Source organism: Stegodyphus dumicola, chromosome 2 (genome assembly GCF_044657685.1).
Source record: "Stegodyphus dumicola isolate Sdum_Otavi_A_Nest chromosome 2, ASM4465768v1".
Lineage (NCBI taxonomy): Eukaryota > Metazoa > Arthropoda > Arachnida > Araneae > Eresidae > Stegodyphus > Stegodyphus dumicola.
Window position 1 is genome coordinate 141,581,262 of NC_140769.1, and position 27,613 is coordinate 141,608,874.

A 27,613-nucleotide genomic window follows, 5' to 3' on the forward strand; every position below is an offset into this window, starting at 1 on the left:
GGGATGGTATTTAAAGGGGTGGTTAGATTGCTTATGCAATAATGTTCCTCCTGCTGAACGCCACGTAGCTAGTTGATATTCTATGATAGCGGTATGCCTTCGACGTTGTTTATTTCTTGTCCATAGTGCTTGTCACGGCGGTAGAGGTTTGAGCCAACTTTCGTGCTATTCATTTCTGAGTAACCTGCGAGGTATCTTACGATAGCTTAGTTTTAATCTGAAATTATATTTTTTGTGTTACACCATAAATGCTGGCTGCTTTTTGTAAGCACAAGAAGTGTTTTCTGTTCAACAACTGAGTTCTTGATAAAAGGATCGTTTACACATTTGCCACGTTTATGTTTGATTAGCAAGACATAGCGATAATTCGCTTAGTTCTTCAAGAGTATTAACTCTGTGCATGCTTCCTTAAAGAGAGAGCCTCTACATCCATAATCTAAATAATCCATTTAAGATTATGATAATTCCGTTAGTTTTACACACTCGGACTTTCGTACAGCTGCATTCGAGGGAGAAGTGACTAGTTTACACTTCATAAGTCGCGGAATACAAATATCAGTCAAGAATAACATTTTTGCTAAATTAGTGAGCTTTCTAGTTCTAAAAAACTTTTATCCCATTTTGTTAAACTTTTTATAGTTGTTAGATATATGTATCATAATAAATTTAGAAGATTTTAAAGAACTTCGATTGAAATATGAAAAGAAAAACTTTTGTTTTGGTTGAAAAAAAAGACCGAAAGTATGTTTTAAGGCTAAGAATCGCCATTAGAGCTAACTCCTATTGTTACGAATACGGATTGAAATATGTTTCTGATACTGTTCTTAAGCAGTTAAAGCATTTTACGTATTCTTAATTTTTATTTGTTTCAGATTAGATATTCGCATTTGAAAGGCGATTCTTTTCTGTATTCTGGCAAAAAATACAATCATTTAAGATAACGGAGGCTAATTCTAATAAAAAAAATAGTCGCGATTTTAATAACCAGAATTTTTTCTTTGATAATGAATGTGAAAAAAATATCACTTGACTTGAAAAAAAATATTGATGCAATCAGAATATACAGCTTTATTTTTTAATTCATGTGGGTTTTCTATTGAAATACTCTTGCATCGCGAAGAGAATTCTTTGTGTCATGCTTATTGCTTCTTTTGCGATATATTTACTGCGCTATTCTCAGCTAATACCTCGTACCAGCATATTTTTTAAGAACACACAGCCTTAAGCATCGTTATATCTTTCCTCTCTTAATCAAATAGCTCAGAACAATACCGCCAGTTCCAAATTCGTTTATTTGACTTTTAGCCACTTTACATAGCCAATGCACAATGTAACTAATTCCCATTGATGTCATATCACTTTCATTTCATGTTTTGCAAGAACTCTTCTTTCACTGGTGTAAACCAAGACTTTTTTTCTTTTTTACTTCCTTGTACAAAGTAAAAAGGAAGTATTGTAATCGCGAAAAGTTTCAGGCAGCATATTTCAACGAAAATATCCATTTTGACTGCTATCGAATGCAATTTAACGATGTTTTTGCGTGATATCTGTACGCAAGGATAGAATAAAATACTCTTTTCCTCCAAAAAAATTATAAAACAGCTTTAAATTGAATTCTGAAGAGAATTTTTCGTGGCGTCTGTACGCACGTATGTACGTATCTCGTATAACGCAAAAAAGAGTAGCTTCAGAACGTTGAAATTTTGTATATAGGACTGCTATAACATGTAGATGTGCATCTCGTATTTTGGTTGCAGTCGTCTGCTCCAAATGTATATAAATATATTTATATGTATATCCACTCTGTTACCCGGCTCAGTGATTACAGTTTCTTTACTCTTATATGTTTGTGGTACAATTTTTGCTTTAAAAATGATTGAATTATGTTGTCCTTATCTTCCGGTTAAGGTTTATATGCCTTTAGTAAATCTGTATGCAATATTTTTAGAATTATCACTAATTTTATAGTTGTTTAAGTGACGCTAATCCTAATAATGTTTTTGATGGCGGCCATGGCTTGTTTACATTTGAAACAACAGGATAGTAGATTTGTGGCCAATCTAGAGAAACTTAGCTTCGCAACAACACAGATAACGCCTTCATTTATTATTGCGAATTAAATCATCCTTAATCCTTTCTGGAATTTTTTCGAGGAAATAAGTATTTAAGATTTACTAGTAATTTTTAATACAGATATTTTGAGTTTTTATGTATTTATGCCTTGTCTCGAAGTGAGAATTGAATTAATTGAATGAGAAATACTCAATCGTCCGTGAAAAACTGTTTCTTTTTTGTTTTGTTTTCTTAATTTCCTTTTATACATCGTTCTAGATTTATTATAGTATTTGAAATGAACCTGCGGCAACGATTAGGTACTTCTTTAAATGATATAAATTTTGTGCATTCTGAGTTATAATAGGAACGAAATATAATATTTTTAAGTGAACCTAGCGCTAGAGTGTCGCTATGGTAAATAGTGTGCAGTAGAGTGAATTTTAAAGAATGCATTTATTCTATTGTGGCTTATGCGCTGTCGACGAAGTAGATTTAACTCAATCCAATAAGTTTAAATGAAATGCAAGAAAAAATGCGTATAATTTTATATTCCGCACAAGGAAGTCATGTGGTGTACACGTCAGATTTTTATTGTTTCACTCTCTCTCTCGTATTTTGCTCTATTTCTAATCTTACCTTTTTGCACCAGATATTATCAAGAAAATACTATCTGATTCTTGTTATGTGAATGCATGTAATAACATTTTCTCACATGCAATGAAATTTTCATATACATATATATTTGCTTTTTATTGCAATTTTTCTTACTTTCATTCCATTTATCTTACTTTTAGTTTTAAGTATCTTTCTGAATGACTGCTTTGTTGATTTTTGAAAGTTACTTTTGAATTTTGTTGTAACTAATAATCTGTCTGCGCGTCGGAGGATTTCTCACATATTCGAATTAATAAGATGTAATTCGGTAGGTTCCAAATTTGGGCAGAAATATAAAACTGAAAAGGGGTTTGTTCAGATATGCGAGATAACGAAACGAGGGTTTCATCAATTCTTAATAGCTCTAAGAAAACATTGCAATTCTCATTGATAAGTCGGGATATTTCTAGGTAAATTAGCTATACTTCTTGTTCTATTCTTCTCTTTTACATTTTAAATGATATTCAAAAGTATTTATTTATTTATTCCAACTAGTCATTACCAGAATATTGCACATTTCCATTCTAAATAATTTTCTTAGGCAAGTAATTCCTTTGGAGATAATTTCATTTAATTCTTTCTGTATTTTCGCTATCACTTTGGTAAATTAAATGTTTTTTGTAGCATCTGCAAGGGATTTTACGTTTTGGTTCTTCTTTCTTTTTTGGTTAAAATTCACTAGCTTTACAGTTTCTTTCCTTCTTGTGTTTCTATATGTATGGGATCTAATATTACAGTATCACAATTTAAAAAAAAAAATTCCGAATATTATTTCCACGCAATCTGCTGCTGCAAATTTAATCGATTATGAACAAAATAGTAAGAAATTTAGAACCAAAATCACGAAGACATGAAAGAAATGAGATTTAAAACTAGTCAAATCCCAAAATATCCCAATAAAAATATAAAAGAAAACAACTAAGTGTTTTCAAACCAGAAAAACATCCATAAATAGCAACAATGTATAAAAATATATAAATAGCAAGAGAAATACAATTAAAATCTGATTCAACATTATCAAGAGGAGATAGGTCAAACTGAATTGAATCCCTCATCTTAAGTTATTTAATTCAGCAGAAAATTCTCAATCGGCGCAATAACCCTGCCTCATATGATGTAAAAATATACCAACAAAATCCAAAAGAAATAAATTCGTTCAATGCAAATCAATTAAAAGTGCTATTTATTAATATTAAAATTCAAATTAAAGCATATTAAAAGACAAAATGTATTAAAAAATAGGAAATATAGTAAAAATTAACAGAGAAAATTAATTTTTGAACTTATCCCTGGTAGAACAAATAAACAAATGACCGCAATTCAAAAGGAAAGTGTAGTCGCAAATGAGGATGCAAATTGACAATGGAGAGTTTCAAATCTTCCAAAAGGGCAATTTATAGAATGTAATTTTCTACTCTTAGATTTGGAAAGCATTGTAAGAAAACGGAAGAAAGAAAGCAAATGTTCGAAATGCATAAAATTTTCACATCATTGGCTTATAATGACGGCTTAAATTAGAGTAGGCCCTCTTTTAATAAACGTATAGTCAAGAAAAATGTACTTAAACACATGTATAGAAATTACATTATAAAAGTCTCTAAAACTTTATCCTTTTCTTATTAGAGCTTTCAGATTTAAAAAAACCATAATCTTTAAAAAATTATATAGGGTACAGATCACTCTACCTTTATTAAGTAGACTCTAAAGGAAGTTAATTGAAATTTTAATTTATCGTCAAATTTTAGTAAGAATTCCTTGCCAGTTTATAAGTTTAACTGTTGAAAAATTGAATTATTTTCATTTATCAAAAAAATCTTACTTCTTTAAGAGTCGAAATGCTAAGATCCAGATAATCTACAATTAAGTTATTCTTACTGGTCTTGTTAAGTTTTAAACATTTGGGGTACATGTTGCTTATTTCAATAAGATTATTGTTGTTGAATGTAATAATATCATCAGTATATCTGATTGTAGGTTCAAGTTTAGCAAAATCATTTTCTGAAAGGTTTTATTTAAGAAACTTACACTCTTTAGACTAACTAGAGGTTGCATAATAACTAGTGGGTACATAAGTCCAATACGAACTTCTTATTGGAATACCAATTTATTTTTAGGGGAAAAATATTTGCATGCTTGATTAAGTTCCTAAAAAGCGGGAAATAGAGATAATCTTTTCATATTTTTTGTAAATCTAGAATAGCAAGCAAACATTTCGGGAAAAAATTTGGCAGATCGAGAAGATTTTCATAGATTTCTTTAAGTGGAAGAAATGTTTAAATTCTTAATTTTTTCATTTATATGCAAGTTGTTGTTAATAGTCCAAACGTAGTGCTTATTAGTATTACCATTATCAAAAATTAAATTTCATATTGATTTAAGCAGATTTATAAATATATTATAAGCATTTTTTTATTATTTCTAGCACTATTTATTATAAATCTAAATTTGACAGGATTTTTATGAAATTCAGGAACTGCATATTAATTGGCAAATTTATTGTTGGCAGTATTAAGAGAGATTTCCCATTTTTTTTAAAGCAAAAATTTTTCTGTTTATTCTTCTTTCCTTATTTTTCGAAATACAGTAGCAGCTTCGTTTCAACAAGAAAATTAGAGAGCTGTTTTTATAAAATACTGAAATTATTATTTTCTTTATCAAATCTTGTAACAGTAATTTTTTCAACTGTGCAAACTTCTGAAACAAAACTTTATAGTTTTAAATTCCTTTAGATCATTTTAACATTATCAGTATTCTTTTTACTTTGTTCTAATATTACCTTTTTCAATTCCTTAAAATGATGAGTTGGTTAACTTAGAAGGAAACCTGCTTTTAATATAAAATTATTAATATTTGCAGAAATAAGTTTCGAAACAATTGAATTTAGGAATGTATTTCACTGTTCTAAATTTTGTATCTTTTTTAATTAGCTGCTTTAAAAAGGGACTCATAACCTTAAAACCCTTAGGATCTTCGAATATGTTACTCTTGCAAGAATTGGGATAACTTATTTATTTTGCAAGCAACTACTTCCAACGTTTTACAGCTGACTACATAATACGGATGCTTTCCGAACTAGTAACCAAAACATTTTTCTATAAGTTAATCTGCTTTGTGACAAAAATTTTTATGCTTTTACGTAATGATCCTACCTTGCGCACACAGTTTAAAACATTCTGTTGCATATTTAATTCCATGTTTAATATATGCATTTTATAACATTTTAAAACTACTGTGAACCAAAAATCCTAAGAATTTCATGCTAAAGTTTGATTTTATTTTAAGTTGAGTTTATAAAATGTATTTTACTAAAAAGTCTGCAATGTTTTCGTTCATATTTTTTAATATTAAAATATTCATCAGATTTTTGGTTCAGTTAGATGATAATGCCCACATAAAGAATTCCATCAAATTTCAAGTATGTATCATTAGCCATTTTTGAAATATCATGCGCTCAAGATGGAAGCATGACGTGAACGCATAGAAACTTTTGTCACAAAGCAGATTAAATTTACGATTTACGACAACACAAACTTTCTGGTTACTAGTTTCCAAAGCAGCTGTATTATGTAGTCAGTAGTAAGTTGGAATTGTTTTAAAATAAAAAAAAATATTCCTGTTCTTGCAACAGTCACATATTTGAAGATCTTAAGGGTTTTAAGTCCCCTTAATTCTTAATCTTGTACAATATATGGATTTACTAAAATTATATGTTTATGTTGTTCATCCACATATGTTAAAAATATTTCTTTATTACAATATCAAGTTGCAGAAAGAAGTTATGGTATGTAATAATGAAAATAAATAGCATTTCATACATTTTTATAAGCATTAAATTTTAAAGCATTGCAGTATAGGCTTGTTTTTACACGACTCGTTTAATATGGACTAATTACCGTAGCAGTTGGTATTTAAACTCTTGCGATGCGTTTCCCAGTATTTGGAGTGCAATTGTTTCAACGATTTCCGCAATTCGTTGATTAAATTCAGCACTGCCCCATAATTTCTGCTTAAACACGATTATTTTGAAATTCTCTGTTTAAAGGAACTGAATTTTATTATGTGGATGGATTTTTTGGTCAGTTCAATCTCCTGCAACAACAGTTTCAGACTTCTTTATACGAAGGATGGTAAAGACCCTACTTTAACAAATAAATTACGAATACTTAAATATCGAATATATTTGCTCCGTTAGAACACTAATGTTTAAAATGGGGGAGAATCGTTGCGAGAGTTTAAAATTTATAATTTTCTCATTACGCAAGATGCACATATTGCAGCATTTTAAAACTTAACACGTTTACAAAAATTGGTTAAAATGCTATATATTTTTCTATATAATTTGACATCTAATACAAATAAATATTATTTGCAAATCCCTTACTTTATCAATGAAATGCGCTCAGTAATTTTTGACCGTATTATATTGTTTAATCAATAAGAACTGAAACAAATGCTTTTTCAACTCTTGCAATTTCAACCAATAACATTTAACACAAATAAAAGAATACCAAAAGATAACTTAATAAGAATAAAACAATTTTTTATGTTTGTTATTTTAATAGATACTGGAGAGACTGAATATCAACATCGTCATTTGCAACTCATGACAGACACACGTCATAAACAGAGTGAGTTGTTCAGTCTTCTCATTCCAGTTCTCGTGAAATTTACATGCACTATTTTGGAAAAAAAGAATTAAAAGACCAATAAATTTCACCTTTTCGATTATATCGATGAATTATTTGGTCTCTCTGATGGAAACAAATATGATTTATCCCAAGTTATGTCAGTTACGAATAACATTTGAATCACATTCAAGAGTTATACTTTTGAGACCCCAATTAAAAGGACGCCTGCGTCAGTTTTTCTCTCCCCACTTGTCAGATACTATCATACTGTAAAAAATTGATCTTCCATCTGTACCCCTCTCTTCTTCCTCATTTAAGTCAAACCTTGATCAAGAACACATTTACTTTGCATTCGATAAAAGCTTATCGTTTAAGAAGATGTAAAATGTGGTTAAACGTTTTTACAAATTTGATAAGAAAACTATTTTTCTACACCAGTCTCTCATAAAAATGTAGTCGCTATTCATTTCTTTTCCTACATCATTTATAAAATCTAGGCATTTTAAATAAATTTGAATTATTTCTGAATAAATCTGAAATGTGAGCTAAGGATGTTGTGCTTGCCGAATGGTAACATTATGAGATTTGACTATTTTCGCTGCTTCTAGACTTTTCTATTCTTTTTCCTCTATTTCCAGATATTTCCCAATTTTCACTGATTCTAGATTTTTTCTATTCTTTTTTATCTGTTTCTAAGGCGTGATTGTGTTCAGTGATTTGATTTAGCTTGAACAAGAAATGCGCGCTGCATGAAAAGAATATACTGAAATGCGATTAAATACAATGCAGAGAAGAATTATTTAAACGGTAATGCTAATAAATAATAAAGAATAAATAATACACGTTGATCCAAAGTAAATAAAAATCAATGTACAAAAATTGTAATAAATTTTGCTTCACTGTATAGTATCATGTATTTTGAAAGATCTTCGCATATATCCAAAATGCTTTTCCCTGAAGCAGTTACTTTTCTTTATTTATAACAGAAACTCGAAACATCGTAAAATTTTAATAGCCAATAAAAATATCTTGAGAGGAACAGCAAACTTACCAGTTTACATATGTATAAGAAATATAAATCATGAAAACGAAACTATGGCTATGTAATATTAATGGCGTAAATACAAAACATTTGCTCCCACATCAAAATTATCATAAATTTTAGGAACAAATAGATTTAACTGAAATAAATTCTTGTTTTCTATGCATCTAATGAAGGATTTTGTTTGAATATTCAGCATTTAAATACATTATCGGTACAAAACTAGGCAAAGGTGCAACTTTCTTTTGGGCGTATATTTTAATCAAGACTCTATCGATTTCCATGGCAGCAAGAGCAAGTCCCTCGTCATCAGGAGAAATGAAATTCTGTGGATCGAAGATCATCAGTTTATCACGAAGTTTGCGACCTTTCAGCCTTTATTCCCATGTATCGCTTGCATAGGTCGTTTATAAATTGTAACTTTATTAGATTCAGCTAAGTGGGACTTGTGCAAGAAGTGCTGAAAAATGAAAACAAAAATTCTAATTGTCGCCCGCTTATGCTGTTTTTATGGCCATCAAATGCAATAAACGTAACAACGTAAAAGCAATCATAGCATTCTTCCTATTTTTTTTACAATACAGCATATTTCTTAAGCAAGTACATTTTTAACTCTAAACATTTCACTGAAAATTCTACATGTTTGCTTTCCTTTCTTTAAAGATCAGGCAATTTTAATTTGAATATTTGTTTACAAGTGATCACGTGATCATCCAAATTTAGGATTCGTGGAAAGTAATTATAAAAGCAATCGTAGCATTCTTCCTTACAATACAGCATGTTTCCTAAACAGTGCATTTTTTATTCTATTTTTAACTGACAGTTCTACATGTCTTCTCTTAAAAGCTCTGGCAATTTAGTGCGATAACTTTTGCTTACATGTGATCACGTTATCATCCAAATTGAGAATTAGGGACTAGATGAAGTTAAATAATCAAGCAACTAATTTACAAATAAGAACAATAAGATATATACAGTAATTTGTGAACGTCTAAAGTAACTGCTAATAGAACAACAAAGTCTTTGTAAGAATGAAAACCATACCTGCTTCACCTGTTGTAAGATGAAAGAATAAAAACCTTGACTAAATTCTTGGGTACACACTTGATTAAATACTTGGTTACATATGGAAAAAAGAACTATGTACACTTTACATAACTACCAGTTGCTGTTGTGATGAATGGTTAGAAGCCTCTGATGTTTTTTATCAATAATTCTAACTGTAGTTCCCGAAATTCTGAATAATTTTCTGATCTTGCATATCACACTTGTAGAAGAAAATGAGTCCACCTGTTGGTGGATTTCTTTGAAGCTTTTCTTCTTTGAACGCTTTGAAGCTTTTCTTTCTTTAAAGCTTTTACCTTTGAACTTTTTGGATAATTTTTGCTGGCCTAAAGACAAAACTGTGATTATATTCCCAACAAAGATAAGTCATTGAATATTTGTTTGTTTTTTCATTTCGTACATGAAAATTGATATGAAACTCTAACGCTTTTTTTAGTTTTGTCGATATACTTCAAAATACATTGGAAAGATATACTATCAATTCCTCAAGAATTAAAGTCAGAAATGGGATCTAAGAGTCGAATAATGGATTTTATTGTTAGGTGGCGAAGAAACTTCAAAATTGAACTTGAGAATCCGTAAAATTTTATGAATTTCACAAGATTTAAAGTCAGAAATCTAATCTTTAAGAATCGAATAATGGATTTTATTGATAATTGAGCGAAAAAGTGAAATAATTAAAAAACTTAGCAAACCTATAAAAACTAAATTTGATATATTATACATTCACCTAACTGGATATTTTATATTGATATTTATATTCATGTAAATATTTAAATAATGGTTTTTGAAATACACTACTTAAATTCATTTAAAGAAATGTAATTGAATTTACTATCTAATGTATACTAAATATATTTAAAATGTTACATTGTTTTAAATAAAAATAAATAATTTATTTAAAGAACAACCATGTTATCAGGATTGGTATTCCTCTTTACTTGCTTTGGAAACATTAACTGTCCTGACTCGGAACACGGAGCTTACTAAAGCTATGTTCAATAAATTGTGAAGTAGACAATACACACAAGAAGGGTATACGAAACCCTTTATTTTTCTATCTTTACAGAGCTTTCCGGACTTCGGAATACAGAGAACAACCACTTGTGGTCTGAACGTAAGAATATAAAAATACAAACTAAAAGCTATAACTAAAACTAACTTTGGATTACTATACAAGTGCCTACTCTAAGATTGGCCGTCAATTAACAAAAAGCCGTATGTAGTACAGACAGCTGCTAAAACTACGATAAGCTTAAAATTATCACGAGGATTAAACCACTGGCCTTGAAGGCAACCAGCAACCGAGTAAAACTACTATGGCAAGCGGCCTGCTTCTAATAACTCCTTCCTCTCTCTTGCTTGGCAAAAAGCCACAACTTAAGTACTTGGCGTTAGCAAGACAAATTTGCATAAATAAGTAAAAGCTTTTAATTCTGGCCGGAAGTAGAAAATAAGAAGTGATAGTAAAGATTGAAAATAAAATAAACGTTAGTAAAACTTAGGATCCTTACTTACATCCCGCCAGAGTTAATTAGTTTGAAACTGAGGTCTAAAACGACCTTGTTGAAAACTTTATGGTCTAGAATCTAATTCGAGGCCAATCTTTTACAAACATTTCTCACTAGAAACTAGAAATTAAAAAAAAAATCGTTTTTACATTATAAATTCCATGGACAAGATTTTTCATCTGTACTGCATCTAAACAGGAGTTCTTAGTTGAAATCTGGTTCCTTCCAGAGATCTGGAAAGAAAACTAGTTTAATGAAATGTTACACAATTAAATGGCAAGTAACATGAATACTTATATATCTCTTTTAACATTCTTATTTCATTCATGACGTTATTTAATTATCTCCCCGTGCTCTCTGACATGTGTTGTAAAGGAAAACACCAAACACGAAAGTGTCTATGTACAAGTGTTCAACACTACCGCCTGCAATCAAAACACTAAAGTGTTAAAATTCAACATAACAAGACCTCAGAACACACCTTATATTCATCTCTAAACACTGAGGTACTATTCTGAAAAGTGGCTAACTCTGAAGTGTAGCGTCAGAGAGCCTAACTACATTCATTCAACATTTAACACATATTCACAATAATTTGCTCTTTTTACACTCACACGAAGTTAAAATTTTTGGCATTACTTTCACTTTTAACATATTACAGTATTTCTTAACGTTTAAAATAACAGTTCACATTGTATATAAGGACATATTAACATGCCGTTAATTTTACGCATTTTAAAACATACATTAGTAGCACATTGTTAACTTCTATTCTTTTCCAAGCAAGTGCCAATTCTTCTACATTGAAATACTACATTTCAAAAGTCTTTCAGACTAAAACTTTATTCTTGCCAGAATCTTTTAAATAAAATTTTATACAATAACTTTTACAATTTTCTTAAGGTACCTTTCTCAAAGATTATCAATGCTTTTACAATATTCAAGTATTTACACATTCCTATTATACATTAATTTTAGATTTACTCGCGAAAAACATAATACCAAAATAGGTAACAACTCATTTCTCGCCTTTTTGGCGATAAACATAGGCCTCACATAAGGTAAAACTTCTTGAATTCTGCCACTTGCAGTAAGAAAGAAAAATTAACTTAAGGTTTCAAAGTAACGTAAAGTTTTACTCATCTTTGTGATATTCAGACATCCTTTTTTCTGCCCAGTCTTGGAAAGTGGTGAAGACCACAGTCTGGTTGATCTTCCGTCTTGTACGGGTTCGCCCTTCTGTTCCTTCCTCCATGAACTTTCTTTTCCTTCCAGTTCGGTCACCCTTGACGACCTTCTTTTTAGCCTCTGCCTGTCGTCTCGGACGTTTGATGGCAGCTGGTCTTGGCGGAACCGGGAAAACTGTCTCTCGTTCTTGCCTGGATCTCGTTGCTGTCTGTTCAAATTTTCCTTGTTTCTTTGCCTCCGCAGCTGGTGTTCCTTCATCAATTCGTCGACATTTGCTGCGTAGACTCCTATCCGATGGGTGGATCTTCCGTTTTGGAGCCGGGTTATAGTTGCCGTCATTTCTCCTGGCTCTCTTTGCATTCGTCGTACTTCTCCCTTCTTCATTCTGGGGGTGGTCGTGCCCTCTTTTTTCTGGTCGGTGGAACGGCTTCTTTTTCTTGTTACCTTCAATTTTCCAACGGGGGAACTTTCTTTTCAACTGCTCCTGTCGAGTAATGGCTTGCCCTTGTGATTGTCGTTGTTCCACCTCTGGAGCTTGTGCCTGCCCTGCCGGATCCTGCAAAAGATCTTTAAATATTGGTATTTTATTACGATTATAGAATGGTTTTATCTGGTCAATGTTTGCGGTGCAGGTTTCACCATTCCAGGCTTTTAACACCACTACAGCCTGTTTTTTTTTTTTTCTATGACATATGGCCCTTCAAATCGTGGATAAAATTTGGCAGTTTTATCTTCTGGTGCTGAAGAAAGTGAATGCTTAATTTCTAACACTTCATCTCCTACTTTATAAGTTACTCCCCGTCGTTTCATATCATAATAAAGCTTCTGTTTTCTCTGTGCTACTTCAGTGTTCTTTTTTGCTTCTTTAATTAATTTTTCTATATTGCCCATTTTAAATTCTGGGGCTCTTTGTTGAACATAAAATAATTTATCTAACGGCGTTATAATCTTTCTGCCTAAAAATAACTCAGCAGGAGTTTTGCCCGTCGTATCATGTTTTGCGGTCCTAAGGGCGAAAGCTAATACATTGACATAGTTGTCCCAGCTTTTATGAAAATTTTTAACATAACTACGGATAATTTTCACTATATTTCTATTAACCCGTTCCGCTATATTTGATTGCGGCCGATACGGGACCATTTTTAAATGACGTATGCCCAGTTTTTTGCACATGTCTTCAAATATATTACTTACAAATTGAGGACCATTATCCGATATAACTTTTAGGGGCGCCCCGTATTTTAAAATATATTTAATTAAAATAGAATCAGTAACTAATTTCGCGGAGGCTCGTTTTAAGGGAACAATTTCGGTCCACTTACTAAAATTATCAACCATAACAAGGAGATACCGACTTTTATTTAACTGACTTTTTGGGAAAGGGCCCAGTAAATCGATGCCAATTATTTCATTTGGAAATTCGGATTTAATGCTATTTAGAAACTCGGCCGGGCGGGAATTAATATAATTAACTGCTTGACATGTTGGGCAGGACTGGACATACGCCCTTGTTAACTTTTGCAGCTCAGGAAAATAAACTGCTTCGCGTACGCGTTGGATGGTTTTTCGAATACCAGCATAAGGAGCTAAAGGGCAGACGTGTAACTCCTGCAGGATATTTAATCTAAGACTTGCTGGGATAACAGGTCGAAATTCGTTGTTGGAATTCGTAGTTTTTGTATAAAATAATAGACTATCTATTAGTTCGAAATGGGCCGCCCTATTTCTTATCGCCACAATATCTTGGTGGCTAAAATTTTCAGGATCCTTTAAATACTCATAAATGTTTTTAAATTCAGGATCCTTACCCAGTTCGGTTATTACAGTTTCTCGGGAATTTATTGTACATGCTGTGAGCATTGCCACCTTTACAGTATTACCTTCTTCATCTATTTTTATTCTGGATAGGGCATCTGCTACAATATTTTCCTTTCCGGGGATATGCTTGATTACCAGATTATATTCTTGAAGCTTGAGTGCCCATCTTATTAACCTTGGGGATAAGTTTTTCCCTGAGTACAATCTAGTTACCGCCGCATGTTCAGAATACACTGTTATTGGCGCCCTTGCAAAATAGACTCGGAACTTTTGCACTGCTAACAGAACTGCAAAGTGCCTCTCTCTCAGTCGCGGAATAATTTCTTTGTGTTTGATTTAAAGTTCTACTAAAAAATGCCACGGGCTGCTGTTTTTGCGAAAGTACCGCCCCCACCGCATAATCCGAAGCATCCGCTGAAATTTCTAAATTCTCATCATTTTCAGGAAATTTCAAAACAGGGGCTTGCGTTAATGCTTGCTTTACTTTTTCGAAAGCCCTATTGGCTTCGGCCGTCCACGAGAATCTTGCCTTTTTCCTTTTTAATTTCCCAGCGGCCGAGCGGTAAAGACGCTGAACACTGGTAGTTCGGTCCGAGATTCGAATCCCGCGAACGGGCTGGCTGCATGGGCGTTTTCGTGGTTTTCCCCATGTGTAACGTGTATACGAGCCAGTTTCCCTTAGAAAGTCCTCCACGAAAGGCATCCCTCCCCTTAGGCAGATAGCCCTAGTGTGCTTTGCCATAATTAAATACACCACACCACACCACACCTTTTTAATTTCAACAATGGTTCAGCAATAGCTGCAAAATCTTTTATAAAGGACCTATAATATGAACAAAGTCCTAGAAAAGTAGAGAGATTCTTCGCCGTATTTGGCGGCGGATACTTTTGCACAGCGATTATTTTTGATTCGTCTGTCTCGATTAATTTCTGAGATACTTTGTAACCTAAGTATTTTAATTCAGGGGCTGCAAATTTGCACTTTTCGACATTAACTTTTAGACCGGCCTCATTTAATAATGAAAACACCTGTCTTAAATCCTGTACATGTTGGTCCAGATTATCACTAGTAATAATGATATCGTCTAAATAGATAAATGTGGTCTTTCCAAAAACAGGCCTTAGCACAATGTGCATACATCGCTGAAATGTTGCCGGTGCCCCTGAAAGGCCAAACGGCATACGCAAGAATGCATAAGTGCCAGACTTGGTTATAAAAGCAGTCTTAGGCACATCTCCCGGTTTAACCCGTATTTGAAAATAACCAGTCGTTAAGTCTAACGTAGTCATATATTTGGTAGAAGTTATGTTCCTTAGAATTTCTTCAATAATAGGTAACGGATATACCGGATATTTAGCCATGGAGTTTAATTTACGATAGTCTATTGCAAAACGCCACCTTTTGGGATGTGTTACCGGATAGTCATTATTTTTCTTACATAACACAACCGGGCTAGCATAACTACTTGAGATGGGCGTTATGATCTTTTTACGTAACATATCTCGAATGTGCCACTCTATAATTTTTTCCTTATTCTTATCATATCGATATGTTTTGTGGCGAACTCGCAGTGAATCCCCGGTGGCGATACTATGGTTAGTAACTTGAGTAAATCCTGGAATATCACTAAATAACGAAGCAAATTCACTTACCACTTGTCGAATTTTTTGTTGCTCTTCTTTAGGCAGGTGGTCGAGTTTTAACATCGGTGGTTCTGTTTTTTCTTCTCGAACTGGTTTCATCGTCAGCTTAAGGGACGCTTCGTTAAAATCCAGCGTTGCTTCCGCCTCTGAAAGAAAATCTATCCCTAAAATGACATGTGCTTGTAAATTTTTTACGATAAAAAACATAATTTTTACTTGCTCTTCCTTGATACGAATGTATAAAGGTATTTTACCTATGCATTTACATCTTTCTCCCTGCGCAGCTAACACTGTCGTATTATCCGAATTATATATGCGGTGTCACGGAAATACTTCCTAAAAAAATCTTCTGCCACACAGGAACACTGCGCGCCTGTATCCAGGAGTGCGGTGGCTGGGATGTTATTCACCAAAACTTCAATCTTTGGAAGAGTCAAGTTTTTCACCATAACTATATTTAACTTGAAGGAAGAGGGGTTTGGTTGGCCTTCGGATTTCCGAACCCTCCCGTCAGCAGAAATCCGTCTTAGTTTAAATTTTGTTTCTTCCTTTCCATGCCTTCCTTCTTTTTCCGCTGGCCTTCAGACGTTTTCTGGCTTACTACTGAAATGTCGACGTTCGCCGGTTGTTTTTGGATACTCAGGTTTCCTTGCCCACTGATTCGCTTTGCTTCCGTAGCCGTGTTCTTGACTTTCCTGTGGTCTTGGCGCACCAAATTGGCTTTGTTGCTCATACTGGCGTCTTCTTTCAATGTCCGCCGTTCTTCTACTTTCAAACTGGCTTGCTAGCTCAAATAACTTTTCCAGTGTAGTCGGATTCCTTAATTCAATAAAGTCTTCTACTTGGGGAAGTAACCTCGGCAAAATCACTTGGATTATCTCAGGATCCGGACGGTTTCCATACAAGAGTTTAAAGACGTGAATTTTTCTTAAAATAAAGGTGGAAAGATTTTCGATTCGTTGCTGATATATGCTGAAGAGTTCCGTTTCTAATCTTGCACGATCTCTTACGACAGGGAAGGCTTTTACTAAGGCAGTCTTAAAATTTTCGTAAGTATAGGTGGGACTTCCCGCTTGACCCAAGAGGCTTCTGCCTATACATTTGAACCAATTAAGCGCTTGGCCCCTCAAAGCGCTGGTAGCTAAGGTGACTTTCTGGAACTCATGTACTGGATACAGCATAAAGTGGTCATCAAATTTTTCCAAAAAAACTGTTTGCCGGTGAGTTTCCATTAAATGTTGCTTCTGCTTTCATCGATGCGCGCATGGTCTGTACGATGTAACCAAATCCTTCTAGGGCGGCAGCTGGCATTTCTGGATTCTGAGCCGCTTCTGCAGGCACCACAGGTTCTTCTCGAAACTCGGCCATGGTTATTCTTCTTCGTCGGGCGCCACTATCAGGATTGGTATTCCTCTTTACTTGCTTTGGAAACATTAACTGTCCTGACTCGGAACAGGGAGTTTACTAAAGCTATGTTCAATAAATTGTGAAGTAGACAATACACACAGGAAGGGTATACGAAACCCTTTATTTTTCTATCTTTACAGAGCTTTCCGGACTTCGGAATACAGAGAACAACCACTTGTGGTCTGAAGGTAAGAATATAAAAATACTAACTAAAAGCTCTAACTAGAACTAACTTTGGATTACTATACAAGTGCCTACTCTAAGATTGGCCGTCAATTAACAAAAAGCCGTATGTAGTACAGAGAGCTGCTAAAACTACGATACGTTTAAAATTATCACGAGGATTAAACCTCTGGCCTTGAAGGCAATCAGCAACCGAGTAAAACTACTATCTCTTGCTTGGCAAAAAGCCACAACTTAAGTACTTGGCGTTAGCAAGACAAATTTGCATAAATAAGTAAAAGCTTTTAATTCTGGCCGGAAGTAGAAAATAAGAAGTGATAGTAAAGATTTAAAATAAAATAAACGTTAGTAAAACTTAGGATCCTTACAATGTTATTTTCGCAATTTTTTTTTTCACAGATTTATGGATATTCTCTTTAGTAGTTTAAAACTCATTTACAAAAATTATTTTCTAGATATGTATTACCTATTATTTTAAGGAAATTTAATTTGTTTTTAAAAGGAATTTTAATTTGTTTAGCTCACGTGTAAACAGGAATCAAGAATTAATTCTCCAAAACTGTATTCATTCCCTTAATTTTTAAAACTTATACATAATGTATATTAACACAAAAAATTCTGTTTGTCTTTTAAGCATTAAAAGTTTGATACTTATGAGTGTACGCAAACGATTTCCCCTCACTTTGCTCAAAAAAGAAGAAAACTCCCAGAATGGAATAAACATCCCAGGTTTTACATATTGGCGACAGTATTGCAAGATCATAATATTGTTTATCGTAAGGTTTCCTTTTATCTTTCGATTAATATAATTGAGTTTCATTAATCATATTTTTAATTAACAATAAAGAGATTGCATTTTTTGGAGGACACCACAAGCATTCTTCCTTGAAATAATAATATTCGAATGGTTACACTTAATTCTTTTAGGCGTAGGAATTGGATTGGACCAATCATTTTATTTCTATCGCTTCAGAAGTTCAGCCAATAATTATATTTTAAAGCTATGAAATATACAAAAGTGTCTAACATGTTTTTGAATTCAATTTGTCGCTGAACGTATCAATAATAGTTGTCTAACAATAATACAGTTGTCTTTTCTACACTGAGTTAAAAATTAAGATTTTCTTTATGTTATTGCATTTAAAAAAAACAAATGTCTTTTATTTTTATTTCAGATTCCTTGTTATAGCGTATCCTATTCTAGCGAGACGATATTGCACAGTTAGTACGTGTCGTAGAGGTCTCTGCATAGTCTGGGGCCTGGCTATTTTGCTTGCTACTCCTGTATGTTTGACAAAAGTGAGTATTTCTTTACTCATTCCTTTAAAAGCTTGCTTTAGTTTTCATATTGATGTGCGTCATTTCACTCAAAAAATTGTAAATCTGCATAGAATGTATTGAGTGTAATTTCTCTATAGGTAGCTAGCGATCCTTTCTTTAATATGGTGAATATTAAAACTGTACAGAAACACGGAAAAGTGAAACAAAAAATCAGCAAATCATCAGGCGTAGATTGGCGTACATTTAGTGAAGAGCTTGTGTTTATCGTAGATTTAGTCAAGAGCTCAACTGATTTCGAGTGCAAAGAGGTACAGGTCAAGACTTGCAGATTTCTTTACTTCTTCTTAGTCTTGCAGAGGTTTTACTCCTGGTGAAGAGGGAGCCTGCATATATTTGCCCTCGCATCGCGCACGGTTGCTCCTCACATCACACACAGTTATTCCTATTGCAAAAATTCGTAACCAAGGATGTTTATATTTTGAGCAGGACGAATAAAATTTGATTAGATTTATATCTTAAAATCTTTGAATCAGATTTATATCAGCTGTAAATTAATTAACTCCATTTATAGATTTTTAGGTGCGTTATTCCCATTCCAGCTTAATTTTAATGAAAATAATGCAAAATAAAATTCCAAATTTTTAAAATTTTCAAGTCTTTCTAAAGGATCTTGCCATAATAATGTTATTATTCCTGCATTTTCATGTTAAATAGCAACTCTGTATTTAAGAAGCGGGAAATTTCTGAAACTGTATTTATTCCAGCTGTTTACCCATGATTCTAATTTAATTTTAAATTATTTAATTCAAGCCTATATGTCAGTGGTAAGTTTATTTCTTCCTTGCCGCTCTTTATTTAGAACATTTAAATGGCAAGTTAAGTCAAGAAGAAATGTTCAGTTTTTATCTAAGTATCCTTAGGATTTTATCTAAGTGTCATTAAAGTCAATGGTTATATGTTTCGTTTCACGAAAATTTTAATTTCATTTATTAAATTGAAAATATTTGTAATTCAGCTGTTCGAATAAAACACTTAACCTCAGTTTATGAAAACAAACGATTTCTCCACACTAACTTCCAGTTCCTTCAAGCTCTGTAACCAGTTCTTGATTATACAGTGAATGTTCCACGGATAAAGTTTATTGTTCTACTCATGCTTTTCATATTATTCATCTGCACATTTTTGGCCTAAACGGCATCCTGATTAATAATGCAAAGCATAATGCAAATATTATTCTAAAAATCTTCTTCTTAAACGATACTTCTTAATTTTATCGATGCTCCATATTTTATTACTTATATCAGATTTACCATCAGTTACAAATCCAATCCTTTTATATTAAGTTAATTTCTACCTATCTGCTACATTTTTTTTAATTTTAAAAATACCATGAACCGCTCTTTCCTTCATAAGAATTATTTCCGATAATTCCTCAAGTGCTCCATATTCATCCCTAACACTTCGTAAGAACGGTACTTCTTGAGCTTAAATACAGCCAGCATTTGCTGCTTAATTTAGAAGGTAAGGAAATCTAATTTAAAACTAAGTAAAATCTTTAGTCCAAAGGCTACACAGGAATAAATATTGCTCAAGTTGGCTCAAGCTTATGTTGGTGTGACAAGCACTGTTGGGAACAATAATGCAACTCCAAAGATGGACAACTATCGAAAAACTCCAACTAGTAACCTAGCCTTCAGCAGACGGAACACGCTCTGATTAAACTATCTAAAACTTCCTTTTAATTTACTTTTCCATCTCTTCCTACTTCACTTGAATACGCGCGAGACAAATTATTACGTACATGTATGTGTAAGATGGTGCATGACAATTGAAAAAACGTTATATATTGCATGGAAATTAAAGAAAAATCTGGTAGTTGTTTAACAACGAAATTATTTGTAAATTGGGAAAGATGGCTTCTCATTCAAATTGCTAGGGGTCAAGGATATGATAATGGGGCCAATATGGCTAGATTGTACAGAGATGTGTAAGATGTACTCTAAAAGAAATAATCAAACTAGTGTTATATTCAAAAAATATAACTAAATCAAATTTTAACTTAACTATTTTCCCAACCTCTAGTGCCCGAAAATATTAAAAAGCTTTTTTAAAAATTTTGAAACTCTTCTCTTATTGTGCTGTGAGGAGGAATTAAGAGATTGGTATGAATCTATATTAAATCAATAATTACGTAACTTTAGAAATTATTCAGTTCAAATCCCAAAATTGAAACTTAATAAATATACAACCTGGAGGTAAGAGGAGTAAATCTCATTTGATGCCTTGGTATTAAATATCAAAACGTAAGCTTACCACAAATAATGCAATACCAAATCATTGCTCAAATTTCATGAGGATGTTATTTCCCTTAAGAATACTATAAATAACCAGAACTAAATACACAGTAATTTCTAACTCCTTAAAGATAGTCATAAATTCAATGCATTAATACAAAACGACACAAAACACTAGGGAAGAAACTCTTTATACCCAAGATCGATCAACCCAGTTCAAGAAAATAATAATAATAGTATTTCAATACATTCGATAATAGTTCATTAATTTCGAGGGAATTTGTATTCATCAAAATTTCTCAATAATCAACTGAATGAATTTTTTCCTGTGTTATTTTATTTTCAAATAAACAAAAATAAAATAAAACATCTCCAATTTTCTAAAACTCTTACGGTTCAAATAATTGGAGTGCCCATCATAGATCACCATATAATAATAATATAAACATATACGTTTTAACAATAAACTCATTTACTCATTCAGAAGTTAAACAACAAAAATCAGCGTTATATTTACAAAATATTCACAGGACTAGTTTCGATGGTTTTACCGAACCACCATCCTCAGCTGCAAAACCGCAAACGAACAAGATAGCAAATAATGATTAAATAAGATAAGAAAGCCTGGCCAAGAATAAGCAATTGGCGCCATCTGTTGGTTAAACTAGAACTAAATCATAATTTCTTTAAAGGCCGAAGACAAAGATGGATTGAAATTAGGATCGTTAACTAGAACAGAAAGATATTTTTTTTTTGAATTTGAAATGCCTCTAGAAAATCCATTTCTCCAATGGAAGATGTTTGTTTAATAATTTTGGCAGCAGAAAAATTGAAAGTGTGATTTTCGGACCAACAATGTTGAGCAACAGAAGACTTCTGTGTTTCCTTCTTTCTAACATATGCCTCATGTTCCCTGACGCGAAATTTTAAGGCTCTCCTAGTTTTGCCAATGTAAATCAAACCACACTGGCAAGGAATCCTATAAATACCACAAAAATTCATATCCGGAATGGGGTTCTTGAGTATGGAACTCGGAATTTTATTGATGGGAGAGTAAATAACCCGAAAGTTAAATTTCTGCAAAATATGTGCAACTTTATAGCTAATTGATGGAAAGAAGGGAATGACAACAGAATTTTTATAATCTCCTAAAACAAGAGTGTGCCATTTAGTGTGTTGAGATGAGAAATTTTAAACTGCTTGATCAATAATGTTGAGTGAAAAGCCCCTGTCAGTAGCTATTGCTTTTAAATAATTTAGTTCTTCATCAAGGGCTAGTTTGGAGGAGCAAACTTGAAGAGCATGGAAAACATAGGAATAAAATAAAGCTAACTTTTGTTTAGTCGGATAACATGATTTAAAGTGTGGTAGAAGGCAAACCGATGAAGGTTTACGGAAAACCGCATTACTGAAGTTGGATGTGTTACGTGTGACCAGAATGTCGAGAAACGGAAGAGAATTGCAAGTCTCAAGTTCAAAAGTGAACTCAAAAGCAGGATCAATAGAATTCATTGTTGAAAGAACTTTATTTAAATCATCTTTATTACCTTCAAACAGGGTAAAAGTAACGTCTACGTAGCAGACCCATTGTGGGAAGTTTAAAGTTTCAAACAATTTTGATTCATAATAATGCATGTAGATATCAGCCAGGATGGGACTGAGTGGGCTTCCCATGGCTAATCCCTCAGTTTGCTTGTAATATTTATTTTGCAAAACAAAATGTGTTTGTTTCAAACAGAGTTGAGTGAGAGAAATTAGCTCATCAATTTCGATGCAAGAGAAATGAAATTGGCGAAGTCTGGTTTCTAGACATTTTAATGCACCCTCCACTGGGACATGGGTGAATAATGATTTTACATCAAAAGAAACCATGAATAAATTACTAGGAGAAATGTTTTTAACCTTTTTTACAAACTCTATTGAATTTTTTATGGTGTAAATGTTATTGTCTAATAGAGTGGAAAATCTAGAAACTAAATATTTAGCTAATGGATACGAGGCAGTACATAAATTTGATACAATAGGGCGGAAAGGAATACCACTTTTATGAATTTTGGAAAGAGCATATAATCTAGCACAATTCGCAACAGATGGGATAAGCGAATGTTTTAAGTAGCTTCAAATGATTTGCGAAGATTTGATCGCAGTTTTTATTTTTGACAAATCCGAAGGTGAGGGATCTTTAGGGATCGGATTATATGGTCCTTCGTTTAAGAGTTTAGTGACACCATCGATGTAAGTGTTCTTATCCATGACAAGTATCTGGCACCTTTGTCGGACTTTGAAATGATAATATCCGGGTTAGAATGAATTTCGCGCATTGTAGCTCTTTCTCTCGCAGTTAGATTTGGTTTCAAAAATTTATTATCATCATCCTTCATCGGTTTGCCTTCCACCGCACTTTAAATCATGTCATCCGACTAAACAAAAGTTAGCTTCATTTTATTCCTATGTTTTCCGTGCTCTTCAAGTTTGCTCCTCCAAACTAGCCTTTGATGAAGAACTAAATTATTTAAAAGCAATTAACAGGGGCTATTAACAGGGGCTTTTCACCCACCATTATTGATCAAGCAGTTAAAAAATTCTCATCTCAACACACTAAAAGGCACACTCTTGTTCTAGGAGATTATAAAAATTCTGTTGTCATTCCCTTCTTTAGATCAATTAGCTATAAATTTGCTCATATTTTGCAGAAATTTAACTTTCGGCTTGTTATTCTCCCATCAATAAAATTCCGAGTTCCATACTCAAGGACCCCATTCCGGTCCTTGAGTGAATTCCTGGGGTATTTATAGGATTCCTTGCTAGTGTGGTTTAATTTACATTGGCCAAACTAAGAGAGCCTTAAAATTTCGCGTCAAGGAACATGAGGCATATGTTAGAAAAAAGGAAACACAGAAGTCTTCTGTTGCTCAACATTGTTGGTCCGAAAATCACACTTTCAATTTTTCTGCTGCTAAAATTATTCAAAAAACACATTCCATTGGAGAACTGGATTTTCTAGAGGCATTTCACATTCAAAAAAATCTTTCTGTTCTAGTTAACGATCCTAATTTCAATCCATCTTTGCCTTCGGCCTTCATAAAAAAATTATGATTTAGTTCTGGTTCCACCAACAGATGGCGCCAATTGCTTATTCTTGTCCAAGCTTTCTTATCTTATCTAATCATTATTTTCTATCTTGTTCGTTTGCGGTTTTGCAGCTGAGGATTGTGGTTCGGTAAAACCATCGAAAAAAATCCCGTATAAATTTTGAAAATATTACGCTGATTTGTGTTGTTTGACTTCTGAATTAAGATATCGTTATTTGGTAGTGATGGGGGAAAATATGTAAGACGTAGAATAGGAGAAGAGCTACATCCTGAGTGCATTCAGGCACTTGTGAAGAACCCAGTTAGTGTTATGATTTGGTCATGCATGTCAGCAGATGGTATTGGTCGCTTTCATGTCATCGATGGGACACTGAATGCCAGGAAATACATTGACACTATTCTTGAACGAAAACTTCTACCTTCCATCAGAGATTTCTTTCCCAACAATGCTTCGTTTATTTTTTAGCAGGATTCTGCTCTTTGCCACATGGCCAAAATATCGAAAGAGTGGTTTCGTACAAAGAGCGTTAAACTGTTGTCATGGCCAGGAAACAGTCCTGACCTCAATACTATCGAAAATTTGTGGCACCGTTTGAAAACTCTTGTCCGAATGAGGCGCCCATCAAATAAAAGGGAACTAATTGAGGCTTTAATTGTTTCCTGGCATCATGTAATAACGAAAGAAGAGCTTGAAACTCTTGTCAGCTCAATGAAACGTGGATGTGAAGCTGTAATGAAAAATGAAGGGTACCCTACTAAGTACTGATAACTATTATCGTTTAACTTGTTTTGTATTGCAAATAATTGAATTTTGTGTTTTGTATTGAATTTAATAAATTCTCTTTAAAATGATATATACAAGTTTGCATTTTGTGAAACGTAACGTTTTCTATAAACATACAAATTTCAAAAACATAAAAATTTCCAAAAGTGTCCACAATTTTGGCCACCACTGTAAATATTTATCTGCCATTTTGTTTATTTTATTTACTTTATGTCTTATCATTTGCCCATGTTTATATATGTCACTGCTTTAGATAGCTCACATTACACTTACAGATTATCAGAAACAGTTTTCTGATACAGGCTTTTCTTTTTGCTTCCTTATAACTGCTATATAATTCCGCACTGTTTATATGTTGCAGTTAGGTGTAGTGACTCATGTTCTATGTTGGACTCATAATGAGTTCTCGCCGTGTTGTTCTACATTTATCCTGTGATATATTTCTTATCCGTGCTTCACATGCTATTTCGACATGAACTACGCTTAAGAACACAAAAACGTTCGAAAATCGTCCACCTGTAATTCCGCGAAAGCGATAAAACGCGGGATCCCATTCCAGCGAACTGCAAATTTGCCTGAGCCGAAAGCTACCAATTCCGCCGTTCGGCTATAGCTGAATTTCACCTCTTAACAAAACATGACTATCATAGTGTCTGTTTCTCTGATATCATTCGAATGGGAAACTCTTCTGCTTGTCCTTTTTATTAACATTTTTTTTTTTTTTTTTTTTGTTTACTATACAACCAATTAACAATATTCAGGGTTCATTTTGAATAAAAATAACAGGGTTCATTTTGAATTCGTTCTCTGCACAATATTGTTTAATTGTATCTATAAAACGTATTGGGAAACCAAAAGGAAAATGGCGCACATACTAATCTCCTGTCATTCGGAAAGAATACTAATATAAATGTTTATTTTCCTCACATAATAAATTCTATTGAGAAACAATAAATTCGTACGCTGTCAACTGGAACATATAAACAGCTGTTGGGCTATCTGAGCAGACTTAATAAGTTTCTTCATATCATCTTGGAATGAAAAATATTCTTTCGTATTAAATGAAACTTTCCAGCACTTATAAATTTTTATTCCTTCAGTAATTTTAAGTACATCTCAGTAACATTTGGTAGACACATGAATTTTCTTTTTTTCCCCAATACATGTTAATCGTTAAAAATATTATGCATACTAGGTGGGATGATTTTCGCAGCTGTTTCCACAAAACTTTTCATTGATTTTAAAGTAAAGCTTATTTCTTTTTATTCATATCAATGTTCCGCATACTTTTAGGAATTTTCTGCATTACTGGAAGTTTTTTTCTTTTAACGTTTTGCACTGAAATTTAAAGAAAAATTATAGAAAACATATTTAACAAGGTTTCAAAAATTTTAAAATGATCTGAACTCTTTTTTAAAATTTAAAAAAATCCCCCTTTTGAACTTCTTTTTCATGTCAGCCTATTTATTGTCTTTAACAGCTTTTAAAAGTACTGACAGTACTCTTCATTTGTCTGAATGTCACATTTAACATAACTAGTAGTTCTATAGGGAAAACACAAGATATCAGAAATTTAAATATCCTAAAAGTTTTCGGAAATTTTACACACGTGTATCTGGACACACACACACACACGGAAAAATTTGCAGTTAATCTGTGCTCTTTTTTAAGCTCATTTAGCATCTAAATAATAAGCATCAGTAATTCATTGATAGCAAAATTTCAGTTCATATTCTACTTGAATTAAAATAGTTTCGTTTTTGTATACGAGTAAATACACACGCGCTCAAAAAATAAGCAACAAACGAAAAAAAAAAAAATTTACGTATGAGGTAGATCAGAGGTCTGCAGTCTCTTAACTGTGGCGTGCCAATTTACAAATGTGATTCAATATGTCGAACAGTAGGAAATATTTGAAATGATTCCATTCCCGCGATTATGCGTGCAGAGGTAGGTAACAGAAGTGAAAAATACATATTTAGAGATTTATTATATTATAGAAGCAATAGTTTTTTTTTCTTTTGCTGGAGAAGTGAAACATGAGCAATGCCCTTACCGGGTACCTCTCTAATACGCGACTAGTGTACTAACCGTTACACCACGAAGGCATACAGAGAGAAGGAAGAAAATACCTTATATATTCCTCCCTTTTAAAGGATGACTGGGGATTAGGGAACCCAGTCACCAAATCCTGGTGATAAAGAATCACCATCCACCACCTTTTTTTAGTTCGGGCGCCACTGCAGATTTATTAGGTTATTTTAAAGTAGGAATACATGAGAAATGAGCACTGCCCTCACGCGGACTAGAACCTGGACCTCTCGAATACGCGCCGAGTGTCCTACGATTACACCGCGAATGCACGCAGAGAGAAAGAAGAAAATGCCTCAGTATATTAACTATGCATCATTTAAAGGTATTCAAACATAAAAATAAACAACATAAAATATATCTATTTATTCATTATAAATAAAAAATTTAAATTGTGCATATATTATGCATTATATACCTTTTAAACATATTTATTAAAATAAAAAATAAACAGCGAAAAATGTAAGTATTCCAGCAATATAATTAAATAAAAAAATTAAATTTTAATGCAAACCTTGTTTTTGCACTACTATACTTAATATCGCAATATCAGGGCTATAATTTGTGACTTTCGATTTGATAGAATATTCTGAATGTTCAGTTTTTAAACAAAGTTTCTGTGGACTCATTTTGTTTTTATTATGAGGAAAAAGATGTAAAATGTTCTCATAGATACGTAAAATGTTCTCATAGATATGTAAAACCAAAGCCGAAAGTCAGAGCACATGCAATTTTCCTCAAACAACTAAATTTCCTCTAACAGTTTAAAAGAGCTATTGATTTGTTGTTAGATTATTTTTATCTGAAAGTATGCAATCTTCCCGTGCACCACAGATGTACAACACAGGACTTATAAAAGATTTTTTCGTAATTTGA

The 27,613-nt window shown here is 32.9% G+C and overlaps 1 protein-coding gene across 1 annotated transcript in view; it reads left to right on the plus strand.

Moving 5' to 3' along the window:
* Positions 1-27,613, plus strand: part of LOC118198069 (galanin receptor type 1-like) — a 677,895-nt gene that overhangs the window by 556,357 nt on the left and 93,925 nt on the right. Inside the window, exon 5 of the mRNA XM_085811151.1 lies at positions 18,371-18,494. Within this exon, the coding sequence (XP_085667277.1) occupies positions 18,371-18,494 (124 nt within the window). The remainder of the gene's footprint in view (positions 1-18,370; positions 18,495-27,613) is intronic.